The following is a 13,965-nucleotide window of genomic DNA, read 5'->3' on the forward strand; positions in this document are numbered from 1 at the left end:
CCCCCTCTCTGTATTTGCTGATAGGGCTGTCCCGTGCCCACTGGAGAAGCAATTGGGGGAAACATGGAGAAATAGAACACTGGAGAGTTCTGGGAAGAAACGTACTTTTCCTGCTTGTTCCACTCTCATTCATTTTTTTAAAGCCAAGCCAGGAAAGGGTTAAAATACTGCTGCTTCATTCCCTCCTGGCAGCTTCCCTGTGCTTTGTTTCCAAAGGGCTGTGCAAAATGCTTGTTGTTTTTCCTTGGCAAAGTCTGAAACATGCCTGGAAAGGACGGAAAAGCAGTCATTTAATCCTTTCCTGGCTTTTAAAGCCAGGAGGAATCTGCAGTAATCTTACTTTGGGGGGAAAAGAGAGAGATAGAGAGAGTGCATACCTGAGGGAGGAAGGGAAAAGCAGCCATTTAACCCTTTCCTGGCTTTTGAAGCCAACAGGGAATAAGCAGCAACCATTCCTGGCTTTCAGAAAAAAAGAGAGAGTGCATGCATACCTGGGAGGAAGGAAGCCAATGGAGAAGCAGCCTTATGATGACCCTTACCTTGCTTTACTGATAAAAATGGTGGAAAAGGAATTCAGAGAGCCAAGGAAGGTGGGAATGGTGACCAGCAGGCAGACCAATTAGCTCCCAGTGAAAAGAAGGGAGGGAGGGAAGCAAAAAGGGAATTTTTTATTCTTCACGGACAGAATGTGCAGCAACAGCAACTGGGCAGCAGCTTCCAAAAAAGTGCAGAATGTGTGCAGAGAAAAAGACAGATAAAAAATGTTTCTACTTTCCATGACTCCTTTGCAGACACAGAACTCGGGAGAACATGGGAAGGAAAATAAATTCTGAAACACTGTAAAGTGACCAAGCAGAAAACATCACAGTCTGGTAAAGATAAAGCAGCATATACAGTATCCTAGCAAACCTTGGCTTTGGAGACAGACTCCATGTTGCTGGCAAGGTCATCAATCTCCATCTTCAGCTCACTCTTTTCCTTCTCCAGCTTCTGTTTGACACGCTGCAGGTTATCAATTTGTTCCCCAAGTTCAGCTGAGCTATCTGCATGCTTCTTGCGGAGAGCAGCCGCAGTGGCTTCATGCTGCAGAGTGGCCTCTTCAAGGTCCCGGCGCAGTTTCTGGAATTCTGCCTCGCGTTTCTTGTTCATCTCAATCTGAGCTGAAGTTGCTCCACCAGCTTCTTCCAGGCGCTCACTGATCTCTTCAAGTTCCCTGGAGAGATCAGCCCGCTGCTTCTCTGCTTTAGCCCGAGATGCACGTTCAGCCTCAATCTCCTCCTCCAGTTCCTCAATACGGGCCTAAAGAAAGGGAAGCAACCATGAAGAGTCAAACCTGCTTCTCAGATGAAATAATTCACCCAGTCCCAAGGAGAACGTGATGCAACTTGCCTGTAGCTCCTTGATCTTCTTCTGAAGCTGAGAGCCTAAGGCCTGCTCATCTTCAATTTTGCTTTGGAGCTGGCTGAGTTCAAAGTCTTTCCTTTTCACAACAAAGCACAATGTGTGTGAGTCCATATCAAAGATGTGGCATAAGGATACACCCCCCCTCAAAGTTCTTCCAGAGAGAACTGGACTTACTTCTTAAGCTTTTCATCCAGCTGCTGTTTATCATTCTCCAAATCCATTGTGGATTCTTGGGCCAGCTTCAGGTCTCCTTCAAGCTTCCTCTTTGCTCTTTCAAGGTCCATGCGAAGCTTCTTTTCTTGCTCCAGTGACCCTTCAAGCTGAAGCAAAAGAAGTCATAAAGAGGCTGCACACAGAAGTCCACCTACATCTCAGATCTGTAATTTCCCACATTATTGTGCTCACATCGTCCACTTGCTGCTCCAGCTTGGTCTTTGCTTTGGTCAGAGTATTCACTTTGTCCTCTTCTGCCTGCAGGTCATCTAAGGTCTGCTGATGGGCCTCTTGGAGGGCCTTCTTTTCCTTGCTCAGTTTGGCAATGTTTTCATCCAAGACTGCCATCTCTTCAGTAAGGTTTTTCACCTTTTACAACAGAAATAGATCCAGAATGTTATCATATAATGCAATGCAGATATTACAGTCTAACTTTTTAAAATGAACTTGGATGTATTCTTGTCAGTACCTTGTTCTCAGTGGCATGCTTTTCCTTTTCAACCTTGGCCAGGGTTAACTCAAGATCATCGATGTCTTTCTTCAGTTCTGAACATTCATCTTCCAGCTTCCTCTTCTTGGCTGTCAACTCAGCATTCATTTCCTCTTCATCTTCTGCTCGTTCCGTCAGTTCCTTAATTTTGGCTTCCAGCTGGATTTTGGTTTTGATCAGCTGGTCACATCTCTCCTCAGCATCTGCCAAGCCATCAGATTCCTACAGATGGAAAATATGTGTTCCAATGTGTCCCAGAACAGTGACATTGCTCTGGTCCAGAACTTCATGTATACACAGATCCTTATTATAAACATTCATTTTTGCTGCAATAACTGACGGACTAGCACAATAGAACATGCTTTACTTCCTGCCATTGAAATGAATGGGGCAGATATTTTGGGCTGGGTAGTTTAGATTAAATATATTTATAGGGAAGAAGTAATGATCATGGGTTATCTGACACATCCTATCAAATAGAAAGCAAAAATAATTGAAATGTATCCAGTATATGTAGAAAATACCATTAAGCCTAGACACATCATACACAGTTTAAACCGATTGTAGTAAAAACATGTACAAAAGAAAGAGAACATGTACAATAGAAAAGAGAAAGCTAGCATAGTTTAGTGATTAGAGTGTTGGGCTAGGATATGGGAGAACCAGGTCTGAATCTCCATTTTGCCAGAGAAGCTTGCTAGGATATTGCACCAGTCTCAGACTCTCAGACTAACCTACCTCACTGGGTTGTTATGGGGATAAAGTGGAGGCGAGGAAATTTATGTAAGTCACCCTGGGTCCCCATTAGGAAGAAAGGTAGGTTATAAATAAAGGAAATAAAAATAAATAAAAAGGAATTTATTAAAAGAAACATTTTCAAAACAGTCCGATTCATTCCTATTCCCAGTGGAAATTCTACTGCAATATCTGAATTTGTAATATTACTCAAACCTACAATTAATCAGAGAAAAGTGCCTATTGTGTGTCACTAGTAATGCTTACAGCTTGGACTTGGAGCTGCAAGTCATTTTTCTCTTGCATCAGAGACACCATTTTTTCTTCCAGTTCCTTCCGTTTGGCCTCAGACTTGGCAAGCTCTTCTTTCGTTTTCTCAAACTCTTCCTTCATGTTGGCCATCTCCTTCTCTGACTCGGCACTCTTCAGCAGAGGCTTAATCTTAAAGTACAGCTTCATCCAAGGCCAGGTCTTGACATTCATGAATGAACGAACATTGTACTGAATGGTAAAGATGGACTCCCTGTAAGGAAGGCAACAGAACATCTTAAGGATGATTCCAGAAAAAATTCAGTCTGACTAAAGGTGTTTTATTCTGGTCTACAGCTTATTCCCCTCCTCATTCTAACCCACTTTACGACGTTCATACTATATTATTGAATCAGGATTTGTTTATTTGACAAAAGGGTGGGCAGTATGTAAGAATGCAACCTTATATGCTGCTACCTCATACAGAACATTATTAAGATTTGCTTCTCAAAGTTGTTACATGTACCCCAAAAACTTAATGTATATGAGCTGCAAATGCATTTTTTCTATGATATATAGTTCTCTTTTTGCCCACCTCATTTACATACTATGGCAAACACACACATTTGCTGCCACATACTTTGTGGCCCTAACTGTAATGTATAGTATTGTCAAATCATTAGTTCATTAATCTTATTAAAGATGTCAAAAAAACCTACCTTCTTTCCATCATTTTCTGGAATTCAAGTCTCATCACATAACCACGGCACACTGCTTGTGTACGTGTAATCAGCTGTGCCAACTTGTCATCTCTCATCTCCTCTAGAGTACCCAAAAGGCCAGCTTTGAAGAACACCTGGAGAATGAAAACTTTTGAGATTATTGCTCACTATTCCAAAAAAGCAGCCAGATGTTTCATTCTTCTCCCCCAGCATAATTTTACCTTGGTGTGACCAAATTTATACTGGGTGTGGTCAACATCAATTGATCCAAGAAGCTTTTCTGAAGCCTTCTTACTATCAATGAACTGTCCCTCTGGAATGGCACTTGCATTCAAAACTTTGTATCTGTTTTAGAAAGTAAAATATGATGTCTATCATTCAAAGCCATAACTGTAAGAACATAGAAAAACATTCCTGGATCAGAGCAAGGGTCTATCTAGTTCAGCACTCTGTTAATGATAATGGTAAGAAACCATTGGCATCACTAAGTATTAAAAGAAAACATGATCTCAGATCAAACCATAAACAGGGAGACTGGTAAAATCTAATTGATGGTGCTATCACTATCACTATCTGTACTAGTTTTTTGTTGCATATATGCTGTGCTATACATATGCTATATATATTTCACATTCACCTCACTTGAATTCATCTCATGTCTGCAACACTAAAAATTACTGTGAATCTCTTAGCATTACTTCTGATCCAATGACAGATCACCTTGCACAGGGGAACTTCCCAGTTAGAGTATTTTGTCTATAAAATCTGTTTACGGTCTATGAATCCAGAAAGGGCATGGTTCGAAGCAATTCAAAAAAATGCAAATATAATATTAACCAGTCTTACCTCTGTTTGAAGTCAGCGTAAATGATCCTGCTGGGAAATCCCTTTCTGCAAATTCGGATGCCTTCCAGCACTCCATTACACCTCAGCTGGTGCAAGACGAGCTCATGTTCCATGGCACCTTAGAAAATAAGAGCAAGTGTGAAAATACAATATATACTGGGGTATATATCACACCTCTTTTTAACATCAGAGTGAGTTCCATATCTTACCAGGGGTTTTAGTTTCATTGGGGATTAGACAGCGCACAAAATGAGGGTGAGTACTCCTCAGATTGGACATCAGCTTATTTAAGTTCTCCTGTGTGATCATAAATCAAGTTCTAGTTAACAAATTACACATCTAAATATAATATCAAGAAAATCCAATGAATAGTGAGATTCCTAGATGTGCTGTTTGCTTAAGGAACAAAAGGAACATTTTAGTGCAAAGATCCATGGAGTTCTGTATTATTTTTTTAAAAATTGTGGAAATGGTTTACTTACAGGGAATGGAACTAAACTTTTCCTTAATGATTATGTTCTTTGTTTGACCTAGATACTCAGGTGGTATCTGTTTCCAGGAATGCTTTCTATTAGCTTTATCTGGTTCACCAGGTGTGTTTTATCCTGAGTAAACAGAGTTTGCCAGCTTTATCCTTGCCTTGATAATTTTGAGAATTTACTACTATTGTGTGTTCTGTGGGACATGCACTTGGGAAACTTCAACTGGTTTACAATGTGGTATCCTGGTTTCTTTTTATTTCTCTATCAAATTAACATTTCTGAAGGGATGAAGCAATCATATTCCATATTCTAGAGCTAGGTACCTTTGGATCCTTACAATCTACATGGTGAATGGAGGCTGAGGGAGAGGGCAGCTCGCTACATCCCTTGCTGACCTGTCTGGATTGGCTGAGCCACCTATTTCAGCCCATACCCATCACACCTTGTGCATATTCAAATTATGTGGGTTGGGGCAAAACTGGTCCATTGCTGAATGCGATGAAATTCACTTCTAGAGCTAGGTTCCTTTGGATCCTCACATTCTTTATAAATAAATCAGCTTAGTTACCCCCTGTGGCTACAAACCCAGATTTCCCTTCCATTAAAAATAATGCATTCACTGTACCCTGAAGAGAGCAGAGACGGTCTGGAAGGAAGAGCCCTTCTTCTTACCAGCCTTCTTACCACCACCCTCTGAAAAATAAAAGAAAAAAAATCACAATTATAATATTTACACTTCAAATTTTATTACTCTGCCACACAAGTCACCTTAAGTCAGGTTTTCCTCCATATTGCCAAGTACTCCTTGTTGAGATATGATATTTGGGTCAGAGATTACTTTTAAGTATGGACTGAGTGATCCACAGAGAAATCCAAAGGAGCTGTAAAAACTGACATTAAGGTCAGGTTCATTTTGCCTGCTATTCGGGCCCCAGATAGTATCTGATTTAAGCCACATATGATATATGTGGTTTAGACATTAATAGGTTTATGAGCTTGAGCCCTGGACCATGTCCTATTTCTAGAGTTGTGGTCTTTCTTGAGACTTCTCCAGCCGGTTTTTAGACTTAAAATCTTCCTCTTCCATACATAGAGAAAATTATTTTCTGAGCTGGCTGACTAATCCAGAGCAACAAGGTACTAATCTTAGACAAATTTCCCTTGCCAGTCTCATAGTACCATTGTGCAAAAGGGTTAGCTGAGAATATAAAAGGAAGTGATGTAACAATTGCCTCATGACTAGGCCTTCCAACTTGATTTTTCCATCCTTTGTTCTTATTGAACTCTCAATTGAGTGAAAACAGGGCAAAAGTGAGAATGAAATTTTCATTAAAAATCTGAGGGTCACACTTCCAACTCTTTTTACCTTGCTCAACAACATTATTAATCTGTAATGTAGTCCTGTCCACATTACAGTGAACAGTGAACACACATACATAAGAGAGAGCCAATGTACATTCTCTTTACAAATGAAATCAGGGAATAGTACCTGCCGGGGGGGTGGGGGGATCAATCACACTTTAAGCAGCACATGCATTGAACATGACAATTATGTGACACGTTTTAAAAAATCAAGTGTACACTGTACACAGATTGTACTGGCATTCACTGTGACTTTTGAACTGAGCTTGATTCTCTCAGAGAATAACAAGGGAGAAAGTCTTGATACTTTTAAACAAAATTGACTGTGAATTTAGTTATGCATTGGAGTGCCATAGCACCTCTTAAAATAGCAAGTACTGATTAAGGTTTGCTTCATAAGTCAGTTTTAAGGCAAAGGAATTACCAGCATCTGCAGGGCGATCAGCAAAGAGTAAGGCCAAGGTCTTCATGGATGATTTCTGGTAGAGCCCCACAACAGTTTCATTCAGGGGGTCCTTGTTCTTGTCCAGCCAGCCACTGATGTTGTAATCCACAGTGCCAGCATAGTGCACCAGGGAGAAGTGGGCCTCAGCCTTGCCTTTCGCTGGCTTAGGTTTCTGGAAATTGTTGCTCTTGCCAAGATGCTGGTCATAGAGTTTGTTCTTGAAAGAAGTGTCAGTTGCCTTGGGGAACATGCACTCCTCTTCCAGGATGGAGAAAATGCCCATTGGCTACAAGAAACACGGGGAGAGTTTGCCACCCATAGGAACATCTAATATGCACATATGAACAACTGGTTTTAAAATGTCACTATGTTAATTCTGTCAAACTGTTGTGAGAGTTAACATTCTCACAGTCACAATGCAACTTACTTAACTTATATTATGAGCCTTTTACAAAGGATAATAATGCTGAAGGTATTTGAAAATAAAGGAAAACTTTCATCGCATAGTGAAAAACACAGAATGCTTCCAACATAGCTGGAAGCATGTAGAAAAGATACTGACTGAAAAAGCAAGGGTCTTTTTGTAATTAGGAAACATTTTCTACAATTTTATATTTTTTTCAGAAATTTCCTTCCTAAAATATGGAAAGTCGATGGAGCTGAGGACTGTACTGTAAATATTTTCCTATACGTGTGAAAAATCTACATTTCTGTGAATAAGAAAATTGCTTTCCATTTGTCCTGATATTATGGAAGGCAAAAAGATGAGAGAGTGCCAGTTAATACACATGTCACTGTTTTTGCTTGGAAATTGTGCTGAGGTAGCTCTAAGGAATGTTTTGATACCGTCATTCTATTTCTTTGAAAATATGGGACAGTTGTTGTGAAAGTATTAGGAATGGTACATCATTTACTAAATTATGATTGTAAACAAGTCCTTTGGTAATCTTATGGCATATGTAGAGACTTAAGGTATGAATGAACTTCTTTGTCACTTTTTATGCCATGTACGAATGTTGTTAATGTGTGTTAATTCACAATAACCACTGTTGTTAGGGGGTTTTTTTAACAAAAAGATGTATGAGAATAATATCAGCATATTTATTTAACAATAAAGGTAAAGGTAGTCCCCTGTGCAAGCATTACTGACCCATAGGGGGACATTGCATCACGTTTTCTTGGCAGACTTTTTACGGGGGGGTTGCCATTGCCTTCCCCAGTCATCTACACTTTACCCCCAGGAAACTGGGTACTCATTTTACTGACCTCGGAAGGATGGAAGGCTGAGTCAACCTTGAGCCAGCTACCTGAATCCAGCTTCCACCAGAATCAAACTCAGTTCTTGAGCAGAGCTTCGGCTGCAGTACTGCAGCTTACCACTCTGTGCCACGGGGCTCATTTTACTCAACAATAAGTTGAGCTTATTGCAGTGGGAGATACTTCATATGTGTTTATTATTGCAGCTTAGAGTATTCTTGTGGCACTGTATGAGTGTCTCCAATGAACAAAAATGAACTACTTGATTGACATAGTTTCCTACTTTAAGGTCTACTGAATGAAGTTGTATGCAAGATTAATAAATCTTTTTTAAAAAGACCTTCTCAATGAGCTCAATGCAGGCAGCCAAGTCCATTCCGAAGTCAATGAATTCCCATTCGATTCCCTCTTTCTTGTATTCCTCTTGCTCTAGCACAAACATGTGGTGGTTGAAAAACTGTTGCAGTTTCTCATTGGTGAAGTTGATGCACAGTTGCTCCAGGCTGTTGTACTAGAAGAATAAAATAAGAAATGGCTGTAAAAACATAATTCTGTATTACCTACTTTTAATTCCATTAATCATTTCATGACAAAAATCTCTTGTTCTCATCTGGATATATGTGTAAAACTATCCTTAAACAGTGTAGTAGATATATCCACTTGTTAGACTGGATCTAAATGACTCAATTGTAAATCTAAAAGGACAAATAGTGGTTCTTCAAAGCCTTGATTGAAAGTGTATATTCATCCTTATCTGGTTAAAATGTTATGTCAATATCACTCAAGCACTTCGGTAATGCCCACTGTAGACTTTTTAATTACCAGTCTCTAGCTTTGAGCCTGGTAGAATCTTATCAAGACCTCCCTATATGCTAGCTAATTTTTACAATTATGGCCTGTCAGTTCTAAGTACCTCTAAACTTTTCTAATTTCTCAGTTCTTGTTTTGGTTGTATTTTTAGCAGATGAAAAACGGGGGCATATATTCTCTACTGTGAGTTGACAAGGGGCATTACAAGAGGAAAAATCTGAACTAAAAAGACTGATGTCCCTAGTACCAAGCTCTGTTTCCTTACATCAAAGATCTCAAAGCCAGCAATATCCAGCACACCAATGAAGTATTGTCTGGGTTGCTTGGTATCCAGTTGCTGATTAATACGAACAACCATCCATAAGAACATCTTCTCATAGACAGCCTTTCCCAGAGCACCCACATTGTTGTACACCTAGAAAGACAAAACGAAGACAGGAGTCGTCATAGACAGCGAAGTGTCTGATTTAATCTTTTAGTTAAATCACTGGCTGATGCCCTTTTCCTCAGGCAGTATGTTACTGACCGTTAAATCCAACCATGGGTTTTGTCTGCTGGAACCTCACCTGCTGGACGGTTTGGCCTTTGGTGACATATTCATTGCCGACTTTGACTCGGGGATAGCACAGAGCTTTGAGCAGGTCTGCTGAGTTGAGGTTCATGAGGTAAGCAGCCTTATCAGCAACTGAATAATGGCAAGAGAGGAATGATATATCAACACAGGAACATTAATTAGTAAATGTGACATGTGATACTGTTGTCATATTGCATTCCTATAATGTGAAATTGTGGACTTAAGAAAAATCAAAGATATGGTTAACTCCATAATTTTAAACTTTAAGAGGCAGTGTGGTGTTGGAGTTGGTTTTGGTCTTGGTCTTCTAAGTCCCAACACTTACTGAGTGATTTGGAGTCAGTTATTATGTCTCAGGGTAATTTACTTCACAGGATTTCTGTGAGGATAAACGTGGGGGGGGGGGGGACCATGTATGCAACACTGAGCCCAGTAGTAAAGAAGGGCAGGGTCAATGTGAAATAAAGAAAATAGCAGGCCTTGTTCTTTTAATTATTATCTAGAAAATGACATCTCAGGGTCTTTGATATTCCCACAAATTACTCTGTCAAATAATGGATCACTCACTACCAGCACATTTTTAAAAAATCATTTTTATTGCACAGCATTCTAGCATGGAGTGTAAAGCAGTCCTTCCATGAGCAGAGAACACTTTCCACATGTTTAAGGGCACCTTTGCATCCAGCCCCACTCTGAAAAAAACATCTTTCTGCTGTTGCTAAACAGCAGTGGTTATTTTGCAAATAGACAAATAGGTCACACAGACTGTAGCAATTAAGTGTGGAGGTTCATCAGAAATGGGCTCTGACAAACCAGTGGTTTGTGAACCATGAACCAGCCTGGTTCATGATGAACTTTGGTTCATATTTCGGTTCATGCCCATCTCTACTACCAACACATTTTTACAAAAAATCATTTTTCTTGCAAAGCCTTCTAGTGTGGAGTGTAAAACAACCCTTCCATGAGCAGAGAACACTTTCCACATCAATAAGGGCACCTTTGCATTCAGCCCCACTCTGAAAAACTTCTTTCTTTTGTTGCCGAACAACAGTAGTTATTTTGTAAACAGACAAATGTAGCAATTAAGTGTTCAGATTTAGACCCATTAGATCCCAAGAAGAAGGATTTTCCGACTGTTAAAATATTAGGGAAATCAAATTATGTAACTTTCTAGGATATCATTCTGGGATATTTGAGAACCCACAAGTTTTCTAAATACCTTCAGTGCCATCTGGCTCAGCCTGCTCCTCACGTTGCTTCTGCTTGAACTTCATGTTCCCATAGTGCATTACAGCTCCTGTTAGCTTGTAAATGGCTGTCTTTTCCTCAGCATTGAAGCCCAGGATATCAATGGCACTCTGTCAAATGAATCAGCAAGCTCTGTAAGTGAATTCTCTTTATATTAATTCAGGTAGATACTCAGAAATTCATGTTACTTACATCTGTTGCCATCAACTCTTCTTGATCATCTATGCTAGGGACAGTGATTTCCCCTTGACTTACATAGTGGTAGTCATATGGGTTGGTGGTAATCAGAAGCATCTCTGAATGAAGAAAAGAGCAAATATTGATCTTGTTTCATTCAATAATGAAAATATCTACAACTATCAGGTCAAGTACATCTTTCATCAGGTGCCAGCAAAATTGCACAGGATTACACTTACCAATGAGTTCTGGCCTCTTGTTGGACATGATCTGATAAAAGATGTGGTAGCTTCTTTCAGCTTTTAGCTGGAAAGTTACTCTGGATTTCTCCAGGAGATCTGAAAAGAAAGGAAAAATGGAAGCAACCCAATCAGAAACCAACAGGACGGAAAGGGGATACTGGTCCATCTAAAGAAAAGGCCCTTACATGTCTCAATGTCAGCAGAAGCCAGTTTGCCTGTGGTACCAAAATGGATTCTGATGAATTTACCCTATAAAAAGGAAAAGGCATGTCATTATATGCTCTGCTAAAGAATATTGTATGAGCCCACTAGACTTCCCCAAATGCAAGCCAGAGCTCAGATTCTGCAAAAGACTCACAAAACGGGAAGAGTTATCATTCCTCACAGTCTTGGCGTTTCCAAAAGCCTCCAGCAAAGGATTGGCACTGATGATTTGATCTTCAAGGGTCCCCTGCAATGTAAATATTATGGTCAAATTGTCTACCCTCGGTCCGAGAGCAGTTGCACAAAATCATGCGTCACTCGTTAGTGATGGGGAAACGTACCTGCATTTTGCCAGCTTGGGCTGGTGCCTCTTCCTTTTTCTTGTCTGAAGCTGCTGCAATTGTTGCAAAGTATTGGATGACACGTTTCGTGTTCACAGTCTTTCCAGCACCGGATTCTCCACTGTCGATCAGAAAGATTACAAACAGTCAAGAATAATATTCAATACTTGAGAATCATAACTTTGAAGTTTTCATGTATATGCTTCATTTTTAATGGCAGAAACGATGGCTCTTATTTACACTATAGTGTACACTGGTTTTATACCAACGTAACCTGCGATGGCCTCCTCCACAGAAACCTGTGATAAGGATGCTGGGAATTCTCAGTTCAAGGTTCCTTAAAGCTACTGAAGGACAATGAACCAAGTTTAAGTATCATCATATCTTATGATACTTTCCATAACACAATGACAATGCCTTAGGACAAATTTCAAGAGGATATACAAACATACTCAATCGGCTATACAAAATTTTAAATAAATAAATATCATACTGGAGACCCCAAGACCAGTGTGCCTGTGTCCTCCACTATATTGGTACTGCAAGGAACTCTGTATATGCTCTTAGGAAGCTGCTACAGCCTAGGTAGAAGTGTATGCAGCTGAGTTAGATCCAACATTATTGCTTTTATTTGAGAGAGTGTGCTGTGTGATAGGGTACTCTTCCCTGTGTTTCACATTTTGTCCCATTTCGAATCCACCCACCATTTCCTCCTTTTTTCTGTAAGAAACCTTTCTTCTATTAAGACATTTTTGGTTTCCTTAATACAATACATTTCTCTGGGTTATTTCTCTTCATCTCTTACCTACATTCCAAATTACCTGGGCATGACATAGGGCAATTCCGCACACATTGGATAATGCACTTTCAATGCACTTTAGCAATCGTTTAGAAGTGGATTTTTTGTTTCACACACGAAAAATTCAGTTCCAAATGGTCTCTAAAGAGGATTGGAAGTGCATTATCCAACATGTGTGGAATCAGCAATAGTTTGCTACAAGGTATTTTCCAAGGTTCTTATCCTGTTACTTTGTTATTGTGCTAGGACTGAGCTTGGAGGGCACATTTTCAGCAGGTCAGTCTAGATGTTCTTTGGAAGTACCTGAGTGGTGGCAACCAATTACCAGGGTTCTTTCCAGGGAAACCTTGATCTAAGGGCGTTCCCAGCAATGAAAGTCGCTTTCCCCCCCTTCCTAACCATAACAGTTTGGCTTACATGATCAGAAAGAATGCTTACGTGATCAGAATTGACTGGTTCTCCCGATCTGGAAAGTTGAGAAAACAATTACTTTGAATGAAGCCAAATGTTTTCATATCATTGGAATGAATGTGAAAAAATAAAAAAAATATACAAATATAAAAAATATTTATACAAATGAACTCTACAGTCATCTAAATGTTTTAGCAATAGTGCCTCCTCATTTAAAATACAGTAGTCTCTCAACTTCCATCTATTCTCATACAGATTTATTATGGAAATGTGTGTTGGTTAAAACCTATGAAAATAACGTTTGGCCAGTTCCACATTTATTTGGGGCTTTGTTTAACTGGTAAGCCAGTCATTTTAGATGAGAGGGAAGCAGAAACTTGGTTGGGCAGATGAGAATATCGGACACAAGGCTTGTGGACAGGTGGAACTAGAAAAAGAGGACAGAGTGTGTTGGAGGAGGGAGGGAGCTTTAGCTTCAAGATTGCTATATGTTCTTTATATAGCTATGAAAAATGCTTTACAATTTTCTCTTTTGTCCTCAAAACAACTGCCTCAGGAAATGCATAGTAATAATAGAATTATGTTTTTTTAAATAAAAGGCATTCTTGGGGTAAATGCTAGAGCATGGCCCCTGCATGATGATGTCACTTCTAGCGCATTCTAGACACAAATATGGAGTGGAGGCCGAATTACGTTCAGCACAAATCTGGCTACCTTTGATTCAGGCCGAAAGTGACTTTCAATAGGTGGTTTTGGTCCACTCACCAGAGCTTCAGTGATCTGAGAGGCAACGGAGCTATCAAAACCAGAATTGGAAGAATCCGGGTCCGGGTCACTGAGAATACTTGGGAAACTAATTTTACTCTGTGTCGGCAGTTCAAACTGATGCTCTGCTAAAGCCAGCTGAAGACCACATATATCCACAGATTGGCCCATATTCCCTACAGCCATTAA

General features: G+C 39.8%; 1 protein-coding gene across 1 annotated transcript in view; it reads right to left on the reverse strand.

The window, feature by feature from the left end:
• Positions 1–13,965, reverse strand: part of LOC129328112 (myosin-4) — a 31,920-nt gene that overhangs the window by 8,907 nt on the left and 9,048 nt on the right. The window contains exons 5-26 of the mRNA XM_054976889.1: positions 13,039–13,066; positions 11,802–11,922; positions 11,615–11,707; positions 11,442–11,505; positions 11,254–11,352; positions 11,030–11,133; positions 10,809–10,947; positions 9,582–9,700; positions 9,281–9,430; positions 8,546–8,716; positions 6,928–7,234; positions 5,767–5,834; positions 4,869–4,956; positions 4,660–4,777; positions 4,035–4,158; positions 3,811–3,947; positions 3,110–3,365; positions 2,087–2,329; positions 1,810–1,986; positions 1,579–1,724; positions 1,390–1,480; positions 910–1,299 (exon numbers count right to left, since the gene is read on the reverse strand). Of these exons, the coding sequence (XP_054832864.1) occupies positions 910–1,299; positions 1,390–1,480; positions 1,579–1,724; positions 1,810–1,986; positions 2,087–2,329; positions 3,110–3,365; positions 3,811–3,947; positions 4,035–4,158; positions 4,660–4,777; positions 4,869–4,956; positions 5,767–5,834; positions 6,928–7,234; positions 8,546–8,716; positions 9,281–9,430; positions 9,582–9,700; positions 10,809–10,947; positions 11,030–11,133; positions 11,254–11,352; positions 11,442–11,505; positions 11,615–11,707; positions 11,802–11,922; positions 13,039–13,066 (3,233 nt within the window). The remainder of the gene's footprint in view (positions 1–909; positions 1,300–1,389; positions 1,481–1,578; positions 1,725–1,809; positions 1,987–2,086; positions 2,330–3,109; positions 3,366–3,810; positions 3,948–4,034; positions 4,159–4,659; positions 4,778–4,868; positions 4,957–5,766; positions 5,835–6,927; positions 7,235–8,545; positions 8,717–9,280; positions 9,431–9,581; positions 9,701–10,808; positions 10,948–11,029; positions 11,134–11,253; positions 11,353–11,441; positions 11,506–11,614; positions 11,708–11,801; positions 11,923–13,038; positions 13,067–13,965) is intronic.

This window comes from Eublepharis macularius, chromosome 4, assembly GCF_028583425.1.
Source record: "Eublepharis macularius isolate TG4126 chromosome 4, MPM_Emac_v1.0, whole genome shotgun sequence".
NCBI lineage: Eukaryota > Metazoa > Chordata > Lepidosauria > Squamata > Eublepharidae > Eublepharis > Eublepharis macularius.